The sequence below is a fragment of the Cryptotermes secundus genome, unplaced genomic scaffold, assembly GCF_002891405.2.
Source record: "Cryptotermes secundus unplaced genomic scaffold, Csec_1.0 scaffold1850, whole genome shotgun sequence".
NCBI classification, from domain to species: Eukaryota; Metazoa; Arthropoda; class Insecta; order Blattodea; family Kalotermitidae; genus Cryptotermes; species Cryptotermes secundus.
The window spans coordinates 252,644-270,942 of NW_019727439.1; the positions used below are offsets into that span (position 1 = coordinate 252,644).

The 18,299-nt window shown below is 43.7% G+C and overlaps 2 protein-coding genes across 4 annotated transcripts in view; one reads left to right on the top strand and one right to left on the bottom strand.

Moving 5' to 3' along the window:
* Positions 1-54: 54 nt before the first annotated feature.
* LOC111864846 (mediator of RNA polymerase II transcription subunit 27) lies at positions 55-5,417 on the top strand. Its single transcript, XM_023852401.2, has 6 exons — positions 55-323; positions 1,119-1,263; positions 1,615-1,739; positions 3,016-3,109; positions 3,796-4,002; positions 5,186-5,417. The coding sequence occupies exons 1-6, from the start codon at positions 148-150 to the stop codon at positions 5,318-5,320; spliced, it is 882 nt and encodes a 293-aa protein (XP_023708169.1). The 5' UTR covers positions 55-147; the 3' UTR covers positions 5,321-5,417.
* The window catches only part of LOC111864845 (clavesin-2), a 52,149-nt gene continuing 36,965 nt past the window's right edge, over positions 3,116-18,299 (bottom strand). For 2 of the 3 annotated variants that reach the window (XM_023852398.2, XM_023852399.2), the window contains 7 exons: positions 13,060-13,237; positions 12,572-12,731; positions 11,583-11,644; positions 10,129-10,322; positions 9,729-9,845; positions 8,670-8,763; positions 5,517-6,937 (listed from right to left, as the gene is read on the bottom strand). In XM_023852398.2, the coding sequence (XP_023708166.1) occupies positions 6,744-6,937; positions 8,670-8,763; positions 9,729-9,845; positions 10,129-10,322; positions 11,583-11,644; positions 12,572-12,731; positions 13,060-13,237 (999 nt within the window). In that variant the 3' untranslated portion in view covers positions 5,517-6,743. Of the gene's footprint in view, positions 3,617-5,516; positions 6,938-8,669; positions 8,764-9,728; positions 9,846-10,128; positions 10,323-11,582; positions 11,645-12,571; positions 12,732-13,059; positions 13,238-18,299 lie in introns of those variants that run through there. The other variant, XM_023852400.2, reaches the window with a different exon arrangement.

Below are 18,299 nucleotides of genomic sequence, written 5' to 3' on the forward strand. Positions count from 1 at the left end.
TGGCTGTATTGGTGCTAGACGCAATAGGTTTCGATTGTTTTCGATATACTCGAATCGAAATGTGAATAATGTGTTGTGAGAGTGTGTAACGTCGCAAGTTAAAACTTAATTTTAGAGAAGTGGTCATTTTGCAGAACCCCGTTAGGAATGGAGGCAGCATTGTGTACAGCTCTGAATTCTGTGAAGGTTTTGCGATCTAGTGTTGGTCAAGTTTTTGATACGCTCGGGAACGGACTGAGAGCTGACCATGGGGAAGATGGAAAGGACGCGAAGTTCTTGTACGAGTTGCAGGAGTTGCTTAGCACCGTGAATATTAATCTGCGGTTAGGAAATTACATTATAACTATAATTTTATCGCGTACAATACGCATCAGTAGCATGACCCCACTCCGTCACGCCCCATAGTCTCCACTGTGAGAACCTTAAACCTGGTTTAGGTTAAATTATTTCTATTGCTGTTCCCAGTTAAATATATTCATATTCTTAGTCACCTGTAGGCAATGCATTGTTATTTTGTCACCTATTTTTATTATGTGACACCTGTGTTGTATTTACCAAAATTTGCATATGTACCACTTTCTTTACAAGACTGAAAGAATTTCTGTGTGGTACTTATGTATGTATAACATGATCATATACCATCTTTCAGGTTCAATCCTTTCATGATTTCTTTAGAATTTACTGAAGCCATTTTCAGTGCAGAACGAAGCTTCCCTCTTTGTGGCCTGTTTTTATAGTCTCCTTAAGAATTACAAAGCTATTTTCTAATAGTGGAATAACACAATTATAAAAGAAGCTTGCATCTGTATAACAAGCAGAGAATATTCCAAATATGAAGCCTGTTCAAGTGTAACTGATGCATTGATTTTGCAGGGCTAGTAGCATCGTGTATAGGTTTCATGTGAACTCCCCTCATAAGGCATTCTTCGTGGTAGTGCAGTCTCTTTCTGAATTCCTTGTAAACAGAAATCTGGCATATATAAATGAGGAGGATGTGATTGTGGCAGGCCAAGCAGAACCTGCCTCACTGGTTCAGTTGGTTCAGTATTAAAAGCAGTGGGGATAAAGCATCCTCTTGTTATAACTGATTGTGTAATTTTAAGCATTACCAATTGCAGAGATGTTGAGCAAGCGGTTAACAGCCTCTCGGCACCTCCTGGTCCATTTAACCTGGGGAACACTGCATACCTGAGTCAAGAGAGTACACAGGATAGGCAGGCCCTGTATTCCCAGCTAGTGCATAGCTACAAGTGGACCGACAAGGTGCGTGACTCTGCGTGCAGTGATTCAGATTGTTAAAACTGATGTGTTGATTGAAAAATTAGCTGCATCTGGCTCAATTTGTAACATTTCTGACTTGTACTGGGGAGGCGCTTCATTTGAATCTTGGTAGGACACAAACTTTACTGCGTTTTCGTATTCTTCCTCAATGGAATTGTACCATGAAATAGACCCCAGCCACTTCCTTCAGAGCTGTTTGATGTTCATCATATGGTGTCATCCATTCATACCATTTGGTACTGACTATCCACAGCATTTGGTACACAGTCATTAAATCTGTGCATCATCCTATTATATGTTGCCCTTTATGGATGTTAACTATTTTCTCTGCAGGTGCATGAATATAGCAGCCTGGCAGCGACTCTGCTCAGTCAGAACTCCCTGAAGCGGTCATACATCAATTCCAGTACTGCCAAACGTCGCCGCACGCAGACAAGCAGTCACAATGTTCCTGCACAGTACGTGTCAGCATAATTTATGTATAGAAGCAGTAAGTAAAAAGTAAAGCTATCCCTGTACCAGGCCGTGAAGGCCCATAGGGTTGTGAGACGTTGAGGCTCCCACACTATCTAGACAATCGGCTCAAAGATGGCGGTAAGGTTGTCAGCCTTACGCACCGGCCGCGCTTTACTCCCCAGGAAAATTATTTAATTAATTCCTGGTACTCATTTCTGTTAGAGGCTGAGTCGATCCCAGGGCTATAGTGCAGCTGGAAGGATTAGGTCAATTGAAAAAATCCAATGACCTCATCCGGACTTGAACCTGCAACCTTCTGGCTTGTAGCATAGCCCCTCAACCAACTACGCTACCGCAGTATGCCGTGCATATGATCAGGACTGGTACGAGCATTGTTGTGGGTATGGGACAGGAGAGCGGGAGGACTGGAAGTTCGCAGTACATAAACCATGAATGTATCTCTCATTTTTATTTTCTCATGTGAGAATGTGTTGTGACTGTGAAGGAAACTAAATCTTGAGATTCTGACAGATTGACATGTTTCAAGCACTCCTTGTTGTGAAATGTGGGTTTTGGAATGGTATCTACTGCCTATCTGTATGGATGGATCTGTGCTGCGTTGGCACCTGAACAGGTAGCCACGCTGTGTCCTTATTCAAGACTTACGCAGCATAAGTCAGTTCCAGATGAACATGAACAGTCTGGCTCTAAAAATAGGAACTCTTCATTGGGATCCCCAGCCATAAAATTGCATTTTTCTCAAAAGAAAGAGGTTCTAACAGTTTTGATTAAATTTCAACATAGATAGTGTCATCAGGAAAGTAATGGTACATGCCCTAGTGACATAAACGTGAAATGCGCATTAAAAGAATGGCTTGACCAGTTCTTATGAAGCTCTGATTGATCACCTGTAGAGGCAGTGGACCAAAATAGTACTTAAAATAGGTACTTTTTATAAAATATTTGTCTTAGGGCAGTTGAGAGCTGTGGTCCATTCAGGTATATATGAGAAAGCGTGTGCACAGGTTTTTTCTCATAGTAAAGGACAGAAAAATGTCAGAGTTCTGTGTTAAACACATCATGCAGTAGTGTTGGTGCAGTGAGGTGGGACTCCATCCATTCATTAAATTTATGTGAGAGTTTTGTTCACATGTATACTGTTTGTGTCACTGCCATGAGTCCAGTACTCATTTCTGAGGCTAGTGCAGTATCTGGTTGTATTGATGCTAAATTGGTATTCATTTTCAGTGTAGAATGCTACTTCCGTTTTAATTTCAGGACTGTGGATACGGTTATCAACACTATTGACCGTTTGTTTAATGACATGACTGTTACCATCACCCGGCCATTTGCAACGAACGCTCTGCTACAGGTAAGGAAGTCTCCTTATTACTCTGTACTGAAAGACATCAGCTGCTGATATGTACAAAGAAATGAAACTATTAATTTTCCTCTACTGTCTCTGCCTTTTGTGCAGGAGACTACAGTCTTGCTTGTATTAAGATTTAATGTTGCAGAGAACATGAACATGTCACTGAACGGTTAAGCTATACAGAGACTGCAGATGCAAGTCCAATGCACGTTGGACGTGAGGTTGTCACAGTGGTGCTCTTGGCATTACTGGACCACATGGAGTTATATCCCAGAAGCCAGAAGTCCTCATTTCCTGTAGATGGTGCAGATGCAACGGCCACTCACGTTGGACGTGCTCTTGGCATTTACTGGACCACATGGAGTTATATCCCAGAAGCTAGAACTCCTCTTTTCCTATAGATGGTGCAGGTGACCATGTTGAAGAATTCCGTTTTTGACTTCCCTCTGGACTCCTCTGACATGTGATAGCCGACCCATAGCACATGCTTGTCTCACGAACAGAATCCTAAATATAGGGAAGCACATTGGAATCATAACAGCATGAGGGTGATGTGTAGGGGTTGATCTCTGGGATTTCTTGTTGTGGCCACAGTATACTGTCAAGTGTTTGAAGAGTTAAGCCATGAATCTGTTGCAAAGTGCTGAAGTGAATCCAGTGGCTTTAGTGTGTATATGTGTTTGCAGGTCTCTTTAGGACGCATCCTGAAGGCCGTAATAGCCTTCAAGGGCTTGATGATAGAGTGGGTGGTAGTGAAGGGTCATGGTGAGACTTTAGACCTGTGGACTGAGTCGCGGCATAAAGTGTTTCGAAAAGTGACTGAAAATTCTCATGCAGCTATGCTACACTTCTCGTCACCCACACTGCCTGAGCTGGCCGTACGCTCCTTCATGGTAAGATGTAGATGGTTTGAAGCATGTATTTGTAGTTGTTTTAGGTCAGGGTGCTCAGGCCACGGCCATGTAAGGCCATGCACACAAGATCATTTCATTATTGTGTTCATCTCAGCATTCAGTGTTTACTTTTCTCTTATTTCAGATTACAATCTCCCACTTTTTGGCAAAGGAAACTGAGTTAGGAAATTTACACAGTGTAAAAATCCTCATGCCTTTACTCCCATTTTCTCTTTGGTTCATTTTGCAACAGTGTCAGTATCTCAAACTGCACAACTCATTACTCCCTTCAAAAGCCACAAAACTTGAGGAAAAGTATGTGGCTGTGTTTCACTTCTTGTTGAGAGTGGGAAGGGTCAAGTCCCATGACCCCTCTCTCCATGGGACAACTTTCTGTGGCCTTATTATTGGAGGGGTGGATTCAGTGGGAAAATGAAAAGATAACTTTGTGATTTATACTATTGTTGCAGTAGTAGAATTGAGAAAGGTGTACACGGCTTTGCGTGTAGTATAGACAAGGGAAAGCAGAAAGGGATCCAACATTTAGATGAGAAAGCTCATGCGAAGGAGCAGGTTGCTGTGGGTTCGAAGAGCCTCACAGCTTTGTACAGTGAACAGGAGTGTGAACCTCATGCAAGGCGTCAACTTGGATAACATTAAGAAACATATTTGCATAATTGATTGTTTGTGGAATTTGGATTGATTTGGATCAGAATAGGACCCATTGGTGGATTTTATGAGGCTGGACAGGTTCAGGCACAAGTACAAATATTATGATTTTGGACATTATCCATCTTCTTGGCTTTATCTATAAACAATCCTATTTATTTTTCAAAACACAGCATTTTGGAGACTGGATTCTGTCTCGGTCTTTAGGTAAAACCTACTCAGTTGGGCCCAATTGATAGAGCTAGTCTGAAGATAGTGGCTAGCTCTATCTGTTGGACCCAACTGAATAGGTTTTACCTGAAGACGGAGACAGAATCTAGTCTCTGAAACGTTGTGTCTTGAAAAATAAAGAGGGCAGGTTTTAGACAAAGACAAGACAATGGATAATGTCCAGAAACACAATATTTGTACTGATGTATGATCATCACAAACTTAGAGATCTTATTCAGGTACAAGACTGAAGAAGTGAACTGTTTCTGAGTACTAATTCATTGTGTATGTTTGAAATTTTTAGACTTGGTTTCACAGTTACATCACATTGTTCAGCGACCCCTGCAAGCGCTGTGGGAACCACCTCAACAGTTCACTGCCACCCACTTGGCGAGACCTCAGGACGCTGGAACCTTACCATGAGGAATGCAAACCATAGACTTTACTGTGCTGTGTGTGTGAGCTTTGGAGTTCCCATCATGGCGAATGTGCAGATAGCTATGTTCTGGGATTGAGGACTATGTTGTGGTAGAAGGGTGCCAACATTTTGGAGGAACCTTCTTCCTCCATCTTCAGGACATGAGCATTTCATTGTTGTGTGTTTATTTCATTACATGTGTAATCACAGTCTACTGTAAAATTGCAATATTATTTATTTTCTCATAACCTAACATTTATAAAATACATGATATCACTAAAACTGATGGCTTCATTGGAATAACCCAGCCCAGCAGCTGAGACTACCTCCTTCGCCTGAAGGCGGAAGCAGAACCAGCTTAAAAACGTTGCAGGTTAAGTATAGAACCTGGATGATGCGTAATATCCAAAGTAACAAAACTAAGTAAGGAAGTCTCTTATAAAAGTGAACAACGATAGACACAAACTGAAGTGGAATCTTAATTTGTAACATGGAACCAGTAAGTTCAGCTGCCGCTCACTCCTCTGTTTCATGTGCTTCACTAGTTCACGTAATTTAATTATGAATCAGCTCATTTGTTAAAACTGGCAACACTCGTAGGGACCGAACACGAATATTGTGCCTTCGCTCTGCACTGCTGTCAGGTCATGTCACAATTTCCCACCCCTCTCTTTACTGTATTGAAAAGGTAAACTCAAAGTTAAACATGCCATCCCTTAGAACTGCATGTAATGAAGCACCACCAGATCCGTTCAGAAGTCATTCTTTTTAATGCTTCAAAACTACCTGACCTGACAGTGTTGCCACACCATACAAACTCACAGCTGCGAGAGGGTTATATGGGAAGTTAAGTGTATGAATACAGCCGTATACTGAACTTAGTATGAATTGTTCAACATATTATAGGAGATGATAAAAAGACATGTTAGATGTAATACATGAGCTTGGATTTGATATATTTTGTTGCAACTCCATATGCATGGTGCTTAACAGTGCATTCATGTCAACCCTGTCATCTTAGGAGCACTGCCATCTGACATTACGCTATGATCACTTGTGAGCATATTGACCCATGTGTAATTCAGGCCCTGAGTTCTGCCACATGTATTGAAACTGACAGGAGCAGCCTGCAAGACCTGTCTGCTGAACAGGGCTAACTGTTCTCTGCTCTGAGACTGATGTGTTAGTCTGCGGCCTCCTTGCTCCTTGCATTAACTGCAGAGGCAGTGATGCCAGTTGTACTGGAACAGCTTCAACATATGATGCGGCCAAATTCGGAGGCTGAACCTAAGAATTAGTAGCAGGCTTTCAAATTCTGAGGTTGACGGCAGTCACTGCTCTTCACTTGCTGGCATATTGATCATGTGGATGCACGACGATTTCTCCTGAAGAAGCGCATGGTGATGATACCGACATAATTTTGTCAGTCAGTTTGCTGGTGATTTTAGTCAACCTCCAGCTTACGGAAGCTCCCCGAGATTCCCATCATTTCACTGCCCTTCTTGCAAGTGAAACCTTCCTTCAGAGCCGATACCGCTCCCTCCCGCGCCTTCGCACTGTACATGTCCAGACACACCTCCATTTTGTCATGCGACAGCAGTATGCCTCTCGCTGCCTGCAGTTCCTGCTTCCACAGGGCTGTAGAGCCGCAGTCATGGAAAGCAAGAAGTCAGGTTAGACTGTGACACCAGTGACTCTGCTACAGCAGGAATGTAGACATATTGAAAGAATTAAATATGGAACCAGTCATGTAGTTCAGCGGACATTACGGATCTAGCTGGCAAACCCGTCTTGGGTTTGTTGAGGTTCTCATAGCTGTAACAGTAAACGGGTACTCTCTTCTAGGGAGTGTTGCTGGTAGTCCGGTTCAAAGGTGCTCAGTTTGAATCTCCGAGGGGACACCAGCTATCCTGACTGATATCTCTGGTTTTCTTCAGTCATTCCAGGCATATGACAGGATTGCACCTTTATTAGTCCATGATCAGATCCTTTGAGATCATCTGTCATGCTGCTTTTCGCTGGTATATACCATATTTACGCATGTATAGGCCGCACATTTTTTGCCAAAAATTCAAGAGGAAAACGGGTGCGGCTTATATTCGAAATCACACTTCATTTAAAAAAAATTAAACGTTGCCAAATTTCGGAATAATTGCTCCTGAAATAATATTCCAAGAAAATTATTTTTTCTATAATTTCTGTCTGAAAATTGTGCTGCGGCCTATACACGCACACGGCCTATACATGTGTAAATACGGTAGTCCGGCTGCAGTAAGTATAATAAGGAACCCACTTTGTTACTGGGGAGAAGTACATCGAGGATTCATGAATTCTGTACAATTTAGTAATAGTGTCAGTGCAGTAGCAATGCTGTGCTGCTTGTTTGTTTTGTGTTCTGTATATGGGCCTGAAACTTGTAGTTGAACCTTTCCTGTATTATTAACCGTCCTGATGTTTGACACCTTGTTGTGGTGGGAGGGCCCAGTACCCAGTGATCCAGAGGTCTGTGGTGGCGAAGCTAAGCTTGCGGACTAGCAAGAAGAGGGGCAGCATCAGCTCTCCACATGAATGTAACTTGAGACCTTGTGATCACCCTATTTCAGTGAGTGTAAGAGTCGTCACTCTTCGTCAGACTCGTACTCCAAGAGACGTAACTCCATGGAGATGAGCCCTTCTTGAGAAGCAACGAGTTGTGCCACTACTCAAGAATTTCCCAACATTTTATGGAACCTGAAGGTTAACTAACTAGCAGTGGTCTGAGTTGAGGGACCATTATAATCTCCCCACACTCATGAGGTTAATATAGGATTATTATTATTATTATTATTATTGTGTGGCGGGAAATACAAAAGGTTTGAGTAAAGGTTATAGTCATAGCTGTTTCATTTACAACACAGAGACTATGTAGGTCTTCATGACGTAGTGTGTCTGGTCAGAGACTGCAACTAGGATATTTTGAAAAGGGGCAGCCTGAAAATTTTGTTATAAATTTACGTTTAAGGCATCTGAGACTAATTTTACTGATCGGCCTACCATATCCAGGATAAAAGAATACATTTCTTTTCTTTTTAATTTTTGGTATAATATTTGGAACATATCCATTTTTTTTCTTTGATTTCGATTTCTTTTCCAAAAAGCCTGAAGGGGGGACATGCCTGTTTGCCCTCTCCTACTATTACCGAAGGCACATTTACAAATAATTTTAATTATTTGTATTAATGTTCAGTATATTTATTCTTTCTTCAGTTTCCATTCTTATCCAAAAAATTTGGGCGGGGGCAGACACCTGGCCCCCACGCCACTGTACCCCTGGGCCAGAATCTTAAATGGAAGCATTAATGAATCAGTGTTAATTAACAAACAATCTTACCTATCATCTCAGCCATGGGCATGACACCTCCGTACTCCTTTGGCATAATTTTGGGGTCGAGATACTTGAGAGCATCTTCTATGCAGGTGTGGACCTACAGGTGAAAGGAAGCATGGATAATGTTCTGCAGTAGAACCACAGTAGCCACAAGACTTGCATTCAGACCATTCTCAGTGATCATTTTTTTGTTGCTAGTGGGGTGGGACTAAGTCCCTTGTACTGCGGCCACTTCTGGCCTATTGTACCAGTCCCCGATGATAGGTGAGGGTGATTGTGGAGCAATTGGTGGAATGAAGATTGGCAGGGGAAACCGAAGTACTCGGAGAAAACCTGGCCCAGCGCCACTTTGTCCACCACAAATCCCACTTGACCAGACCCGGGATCGAACCCGGACCGGGAAGCCAGCGACTAACCGCTTGAGCTATGGCACGGCCCTAGCCATCATTATGCTTGCACGTAACAAAATTGAGAGGTTTCGAATGTGCTGAAAATTAACATTCCAGACTGGAAGTACGTGCAGTATGTTGTGTTTAGATAGCTCTTCTATGCATTAAGGGGACTTCTGTTTATGTATTGCAGAATCCGGTGGCAGCTTGTGTTGCAAAGTTAGAAATCGAAACTTATAATTTATGTTGAATTTCCTTGCCATTAAATCACATGCCCCTGCTTTGTGGTAATTATACATACCTTCTCCTTTGTAAAGTAAGTAAGTAAAGGTATCCCTGTAAGAGGCCATGGAGGCCCATAGGGTTGTGAGATGTTGAGGTTCCCACATTATCTCGACAATCGGCTCACAGATGGCAGTGAGGTTGTCAGCCTTAAGTGCCGGCTGTCCTTTACCCTCAGGAAGATTCCTGTTACTCATTTCTGTTAAGAGGCTGAGTCGACCCCAGGGCCATAGTGCAGCTGGAAGTGTTAGGTCAATTGAAAGAAAAATCCACCTTATCGGGATTCAATCCCGCAACCTTCCAGCTAGTAGCATGGTATCTCAATGAACTACGCTACCGCATACCCCTCTTCTCCTTTGATATCAGTTAATATTATAAGAAAATGGATTACCTTGATGCGTTTCCTATACTTCTCCGGGATGAGTGAAAAACCAAAATCGATGGCAAACTTGAGGGTGGGGGGAGCATTAATGCCATGCCCCTCCTTGTGACGCATTGGCACTGTTCGCTGAGGGAAAACAAGAGTTCAGATATAATTGGTTTAAGGGTGTATTGGTACAGGGCAGGTACTGTATGAAAATGTAGCAGCAGTACTTGCTAGTCTGATTACTGAGTCTGCACTCCAAAGCCTCAAGATAAATTGTATGAGCTGCTCAATACCAGAAAAAAAAATCCTTTGTCATTCAAAAAAGTGAATGACAGTGGGAACATTGATTTACATAAATTCTTTAAAATGTTATAAGAAAAGACTACTATGAAAACTATTACTAAGTTTTGGTGTGGGAACTCACCTCTCCGTTCTTTACAATCCTCACAGCTTCTTTAGGTGTGAAAAGAGTTAGGTAATGAAGCCCCACTCCTGCCCCATCCGCGAAGTGTACGTAGCCATGCACTTGGTTCATTTCATCCTCCATCAGGGTCTCGTACGTGATGCCATGTATTCGCAGGATATCTGCGTTCGTGTATTTGTAGGGGTCAAATGCAGCTACAGGAGAGCACAGTGCCAAGTTAGATAACAAAAAATGTAAAATATTCTTATCCTTTCATGGTGAAGCTATCCCTGTCACAGGCCATGTAGGCCCATAGGCTTGTGAGAGGTTGAGGCTCCCACATTTTCTAGACAATCGGCTCACAGATGGTGGTGAGATTGCCAGCCTTATGCACCCTCTGACCTTTACCCCACAGCAAGATCTCTTGTACTGATTTCTGTTACAGGCTCATTTGACCCTAGGGACATAGTGCGGAAAGGCAACCCCGATGGCAAGGCAAGAAGTACGAGAGGACACTATTGTAATGACTAGAGACTGAAAGTTACGGAAGACTGATAGGCAGCGCCATAGCTCAAATGGTTAGTTGCTGGCTTCCCACTGCGGTGGCCCGGGTTCGATCCCAGGTCTGGTCAAGTGGGATTTGTGGTGGACAAAGTGTTGCTGGGGCAGGTTTTCTCCGAGTACTTCGGTTTCCCCTGCCAATCTTCATTCCACCAATTGCTCCACAATCACCCTCACCTATCATCTGGGGCTGGTACAATAGGCCAGAAGTGGCCGCAGTACAAGGGACATAGTCCCCCCCCACTAGCAATAAAACAAAATACGGAAGGCTGATAATGATGCAGCAAATATTGTCATGTGTATTTATGTTTTGCAAATTTAGCTAATGCACCTCATTTGCTATGATAGCAAAGGTGGTATAGCAACTGAGGGGCCAGAGTTTTGGTCCCAGTAGGGTCAAGAATTATCTCTTCTCCATGTCATCCAGACTGGCTCTGGGGTCCGTCCAACCTCCTATCCAGTGGGTACCGGGGGTGAAGTGACCGGGGCGTGAAGCTGACCACTCACCTCCAAATAGTGCCTAGGTCAAGAAAACGTGCATCTATACATCCACTCCCCCATACGCCTTCGCGGTGTAGTGCTTAATTCATTAAGCACAGGGACAGCTTTACCTTGCCAGATTTGCTGTAACTGCACTGCCATTTGTTATGAAATATTGTGTTACGCCAATTTTCAAATGGGTCATACAGTTTTTCTAACTGATAATGTGACAAGTGACTAAGCTTAGCTTTTTATTCTCCCAGTTTCATTCTTATCCATGTTTATGGCATTTAAATCCCATAATGATATGCAGAATACAGCTCGTATGTGCCTGGTGACAGTGTGACGCTAGGCCAGCTGGAGCCAGGCATGCAGTGTCACAGTAGTGGGACATGCTGATACTTCCCCCGGGTTGTGTTCAAACTGATACTTACATCCAATGCCTATAACAAGTCGACGTCCAAGGTGATCTCTCTTGGGCACAGGGAACAGGTAACTATAACAATAAATTAATGGTTATTCCTGGACCTCATCATCTGACATGTCCTGAGTTATGTTATATATCCCTTTCCAGTCTGTGCTTCTGTTTTCATTGGTATTTGGGTTTGTGCAGTGTTTTGGATCACTGCTTCGGTGGACAGGTATGCTTAGTTGAATGAAATATGCTCAGTGAAGTTGCTAGGCAATGCTCTTATGATCACAAAGCTTTCAATACTTGAAGTTCAGACATCAAATTAGTATTTACAAATTTGTTCCAGCAATACATTGCATACCGACTACAAAGCCAAACCAATGAATGCTGTTTATGGAAACAGTTGCTGCCCATTCTGAGAGTTGTACAGAACAAAGGCACTCGCTGGACAGAATGCGGAACTTCTTGAATTTTAAAGCATGAGGCATATACAATAACTTCTCGGCTTTGAAGGGTTAGGAATAAAGTGTAAGAGCACTCTATGGGAAGTTGTGTTTGTATGTGTCCAATTGTTATATTGTTGATGATGCTCCCAGTAAATAGATTTTGAACTTAGTTGAACAAGAAGATAATTCGCTTAGTGGGGACTGGAGTCCAACTGGGTCCATTCGGCACGGCGGCCACTGATTGGCCTATTGTAGCCTGCCCCTGGATGATTATGATGGAGAATTTGGTGGAATGAAGATTGGCAGGGGAAACCGAAGTACTCGGAGAAAACCTGCCCCAGCGCCGCTTTGTCCACCACAAATCCCACTTGACCAGTCCAGGGATCGAACCCGGGCCGCCGAGGTGGGAAGAACAAGAAGATATGTCACTCACAATTACCATTTTGCATGGAGAGCTACATAGACTTTTCAGGTGAATGCTCACCTGGTTGTACAATTTATATATATATTATTAAGAGTGTGTCAGCTTATTAAGTTGACATTTTGCAACATAGTGAGGATGTACCCGTTAGAAATAAGCTCATTCATGGTGTGGTCTGTGTAGTCGAGGTTCCTGAAGGCCGGTGCAAAGGCCTGCCGCAGAAGGAGATACCGCTCCAGAGCCTCTTGTGCCTGCACTGTACTGAACTTCTTTGTCCGCAGGAATCGCAGGAGGAAACGACCATCTGAAATTAAATTTGAAGTTTTTAAGAAGCTGAAGACATACTGCATTTTGAAATATGTTGGTAACACTGTAGCAAGACAGTTCTGCAGATTCAGTGTGTTGCTTGAAGTAGCCCTTGTCACACTCTCTGATCTCGATTTCCCTATTTTAAGGGAAGACATTGTTTTTCTTTGTCCATCCCAAATAAAATTTCAAGGCTATTATGAATATTGTGCCAGTCATTTGTAGTACAGGACTCTTGAGTGGGCCTAACCATTAATAACCGTAGGCACAAAAACTAGAAGAGCTGACGCCGTGCATCAACCACGGCACCACTGGTTTGTACTCACCAAGACGGCAATTCACAATCCTAGGGTTCTTCATGATCCAGTCCCTCATCTGCTGGAGGGCCTCGTCCCTGGTGTGTTCGGTCTCGCGCAGTTCCTTGTAGGCCACGATCTGTGTGTCCCGGGGGAGGGTGCACACGTACTTGTCTGGCCCGCACACCCATTGTGGCATCTTGCAGTCCTGAAACAATCGGACCCGTGGCTTCATCGCAGGCTCTGTCGCGGTTTTCCGAGTGGGGGCTACCAGGAAATTTGCTTACAAGCTTTGTTCAAGCCTAATTTTATCAGTCGCCGTAAGTTTCCATTTTTGGTTTGAATATTTGGTAGAGTTCCTTCTGTTTAAAAATTCCAAGAGTGGGGGTTGATTACTGGCTTCCCCCCTTCCGGTATTTGTGGTTCATGCACCCCATAAAGGGGCGCTGTAGAGATTGTGGAGCATGGAGTATGACATCATGTCAGGGTTGAATCTTTTCAAGTAGCGTAAAGGGAAGTTGAATCTGGTTACAATCGGACAATACCGGACACTTCAGATGAAGGGGGTCTCTGCGCACACCCCGAGCGTGCGTTGCTAAAAATTTATCGGAGCAAAACTGATTAAAATAAAAGCCGTAGAGAAAAACGAAACGCATTTTATGTTCAATATGTTTTTCCTTTAAGTCTTAACGGGTTTCGGTAAACATTTAGCTAGTTACACCTGAGACACACACAGAAAGACACGCAGGTCTTTATGAGAAGTGTCCGTTGTTGTTGTCTGATATAAATAAAAACAAATACGACAGGACAGCGTTTCGCAAAATTCTTGAACACGAAATTTCATGAAAATCCCTCTATCGGGCGACTGAGCGATCCTGATAGGGGCCCTACAGGATTTCGAACGCATCTAAGCAGAACTGGCAATATGTCGGTTCGAACTTTTACAGTTCAAAAACCCAAGCCTACTTTATACAAAGCGACATTCAATTTCGACTTCCTTAAACATTTCTTTGTGTCACGCGGTAGCGTAGTTGGTTGAGGCACTGTGATACAAGCCGGAAGGTCACGGGTTCGATCCCCGATGAAGTCATTGGATTTTTCAATTGACCTAATCCTTCCAGCCGCACCATGGCCCAGCGGTCGACTCAGCCTCTAACAGAAATGAGTACCAGGAATCTCCCTGGGGGTAAAGGGCGGCCGGCGCGTAAGGCTGACAACCTCACCGCCATGTGTGTACTGATTATTTAGAAAATGTGGGAGCCTCGACGTCGCACAATCCTATGGACCTCCACGGCCTTTTACAGGGTAGTTTTACCTTTTTTTTTTAATTCTTCTCAGCCCCCTGTTTAGAACACCCTTCCATAATTCCGTATAGGGGAGGTCACGGAAACTGCCGTTACGTGATGGACGTGCACGGGCACGAGGAAGTTTTTGCACTGCATTTTGCACAGTTTGAGTGCAAGTAGCTTTTTGCTTCCAGTCGACAAGACCCATTCAACGGCTTATTCGTAATTGCTTCCGCTTTTCGCCACGGTGACTGCAAATGTGGTCCGATTTAAATGTTGGTTGCGTCACAGTGTCTGCAGATGGTGCGCAGGTTGCTGACCATGTTTTGTTCGAGTCATTTCACTTTTTTTTTTAAACGGCTTCAAGCCGTTACTTCTTGTTGGTACAAGCGATTGAACTTTCTAACGGATGTAAGATTCGAAGTTTTCACGGCGGTGACTATGAAGAAAGCAGTCTTCTGGGATTTGGCACCGTGTATATGTGGTGTTAACCGACGTTTCGGAGGAACGTACCGGTTCTCACGGTCTCTTCGCCTGCGGATTTCTTATATTTTTCCTTCTACCCTGAAGATGGAGGCGATATGTTCCTCCGAAACGTCGGTTAACACCACATGTACACGGTGACAAATCCCAGAAGACTGCTTTCTTCTTTCTAACGGATGTTGCTTCCCGCAAGTCGCATCATCCTTGTACAACATACTCACATACTAATTATACAAATATAATATTATATATCGGTCATTGAGGTATATTTATATACCCGACGTTTGGGCTGTTGGCTGCATTCCCGTCTTCAGTTGATCGCTTGTCATTAACATATTATTTCCATCTTCTATATTCACACATCCATCTGCTCCTCGGTTTCCCAATTTATCTGTTTCCTTATGCTTGGTATAACAAATTGTTCCGCAAGTCGGTGAGAATTAATGACCTCTAAACCTTTCCAGTTATTTTTATTTTAACCGCGATTACAAATTACAATTACAATGTGATTTCTTTGTCTAACTCTTGATTTCGTGCTCCACCCTCTCCTGCACACCCCCTCATAGCACGAAGGGGTTTGGTTTCTGCTGATGCGATTTCTCGCAAACCGCGGCTCTAAGACCATAATAACACTTTGAATTGTCTCCCTGTTTAATATTCGTTTTATTAGGTCACAAACTCCTTCTTAGGCGGGATAGCTCAGTCGGTATAGCGACTAGGCTTCGGTATCACGACCTAAGAATCGGGGTTCGGTTTGTGGTACCGGAAACATACTTCTTCGCAGTGCCCAAAACGGCTCTGGGGCCCATTCAGCTTCCTGATTCCCCCAGGAGTAAAGCGGTCGGGGCGTGAAACTCACCAACTGTGTATAGTGCCAAGATTAAGAATATTGCAGTTATACCTCCACTTCCCCACACGTCTTCAGGCATGCTGCTTAATTAAACACAGGGCGTACGTAACCTTTGTGTACACATATTTTACTATTTTGTTGTTATGTGAAAGGAGATAAACAATTATAATCATTCACTTGTTTCCTTCATTTTTCTTAATTTTGATATAAATGGCGATTTTTGGGATCCGAACCCGGAACCGTTTAGTATTAAGCTAGTACGCTAGGCCGCGCCATAGCTCAAGCGGTTAGTCGCTGGCTTCCCACCGCGGCGGCCCGGGTTCGATCCCGGGTGTGGTCAAGTGGGATTTGTGGTGGACAAAGTGTTGCTGGGGCAGGTTTTCTCCCAGTACTTCGGTTTCCCCTGCCAATCTTCATTCCACCAATTTCTCCACAGTCACCCTCACTTATCATCTGAGGCTGGTACAGTAGTACAAGGGACTCAGTCCCACCCCAGTAGCTACGCCAGTATACACAGGGTTAGGGAATGCGCGCACGGAGCGGTGAAGGTGCATCAAGTGAAGCGGCACAGCTCGAAAATCTCTGATCAGGGAAAGTCGAGAGTAAAAGTAGAACGGTGACGCAACACCAGCAGACGGCTTCCGTGCTGACAGGTCTGCTAGATGGGCACCATTGTGTCGGAGCGGCACACTTCATCTGCAAGCCTGTATGCCGTCCATAACACGGACTCTTTTGACCTGAATAATGACACAGATTTCTTGAATTTATTCTGCCCTTAACCTTACGTACCAACCGATTTAACTTTCAGTAGCCCAGCGTTTTGTCCACACAGTGTATTTATATGTTCCATACGGTTCTCATAATAAACAGCGATTATTTCCCTAAACAGCATTAACCGGCTGGGCGTTGTTATGCAGACGGAGTGTGTTTCCTCTGAGGTACGGACTTCAATATACTAAAACTCTGCATTCTGCCCACTCAGTGTATTTATGTGTTTCGTATGGTTCTCACAGTAAACAGCGATTATTTCCCTAAACAGCATTAACCGGTTGGGCGTTGTTATGGAGACGGGGTGTGTTTCCTGTGAGGTACGGACTTCAAGATACTAAAACTCTGCATTCTGCTCACGCAGTGTATTTATGTGTTCCGTATGGTTCTCACAGTAAACAGCGATTGTTTCCCTAAACAGCATTAACCGGTTGGGCGTTGTTATGGAGACGGAGTGTGTTCCCTGTGAGTTACGGACTTCAAGACACTAAAACTCTGCATTCTGCCCACACAGTGTATTTGTGTGTTCCGTATGGTTCTCACAGTAAACAGCGATTATTTCCCTAAACAGCATTAACCGGTTGGGCGTTGTTATGGAGACGGAGTGTGTTCCCTGTGAGTTACGGACTTCAAGACACTAAAACTCTGCATTCTGCCCACACAGTGTATTTGTGTGTTCCGTATGGTTCTCACAGTAAACAGCGATTATTTCCCTAAACAGCATTAACTGGTTGGGCGTTGCTATGGAGACGGAGAGTGTTACCCGTGAGGTACGAACTGAATATTTAAATGTGGTATCGTTTTGATGACCACGCTGCAAAGGATTATTTCCATCTTCTCCGTCACTTCTGCTAAGTCGATATAGTTGATATGATGTCTATGAATTAGAAGATCGACACTGATGTATTCTCCTGTGTGGGCAGGTTCGCACATCCTAGCATGCTACGGGGCGCGGAGAAAGTTCCACCGAACTATACATATGATTGTGGTTTGTCAGCATCGCGCCCTGGGGTCTTTGCCCACAAATAAATATCCCATTTTGTGAGAGCCTGTTTCTCTACAACTAAAATTTCTAATATCCCTTCTAATAATGGAAACCCGAAAAGCCAAGTGGTGTATTGACATATACACAAAAATGTTCAGCAAGACAACTGAACATCGCTGAGTAGCGTTCGGGAGGTCACTAGATCACGTATCCTTCTGAACAACGGCTATCCTGACTTTTATTTCGCGTTGTTTTCCTCATGCCTTCCACAGGAATCCTGGGACAGTACATCACAGTATATCATGACAGCCTCCTTCTAGTGACATGCTAACTGCGTCAAGAAGGATGCCTATATTAAGACGGAGAAGAGCCTACAGAATTTTGGTAGAAAACCCTAAAGGAAAGATACAACTGGGAAGACGTAGGCATCGATGGAGAATAATATTAAAATGGACATTCAAGAATAGAATAGGAGGATCTGGACCGGATTCATCTGACTCGGGATAGGAACCAGTGGCGGGCTCTTGTTAATACGGTAATGAACTTCCTGGTTCCATAAAATTCTGGAAATTTATTGAGAAGCTAAGTAACTATTAGCTTCTCAAGAAAGAGTTAGTTAAACCAGGGTTCTGTGAACACGGTGTCAAGGTTCTGGTTCCATAAATGTCAGGGAACTTCCTGAGTAGCTGGACAACTACTAGCTTCTCAAGAAGGACTCAGTTCAGTGGAGTTAGTTATAGAGTAGGTTCTTATGGACTTTGATGCCGTGCAATTCGGAGACAGTTAGGAACCGCGCGGCCTCACATCACAGGTCGCCGTGAGAGCCTCAGATGAAGCAGCTTGCAAACAATAGGGCGCGTGAGGGCGATGCGTCTCACGGCCACCGCGGGTTTCACCC

Bases quoted from the DNA above. Each gene is read 5' to 3' on its own strand.
- LOC111864846 (XM_023852401.2), top strand. From the start codon at position 148: ATGGAGGCAGCATTGTGTACAGCTCTGAATTCTGTGAAGGTTTTGCGA. The intron at 324-1,118 runs GTTAGGAAATTA...TACCAATTGCAG, and splicing joins ACCGTGAATATTAATCTGCG to AGATGTTGAGCAAGCGGTTA. The intron at 1,740-3,015 runs GTACGTGTCAGC...TTTTAATTTCAG, and splicing joins AGTCACAATGTTCCTGCACA to GACTGTGGATACGGTTATCA.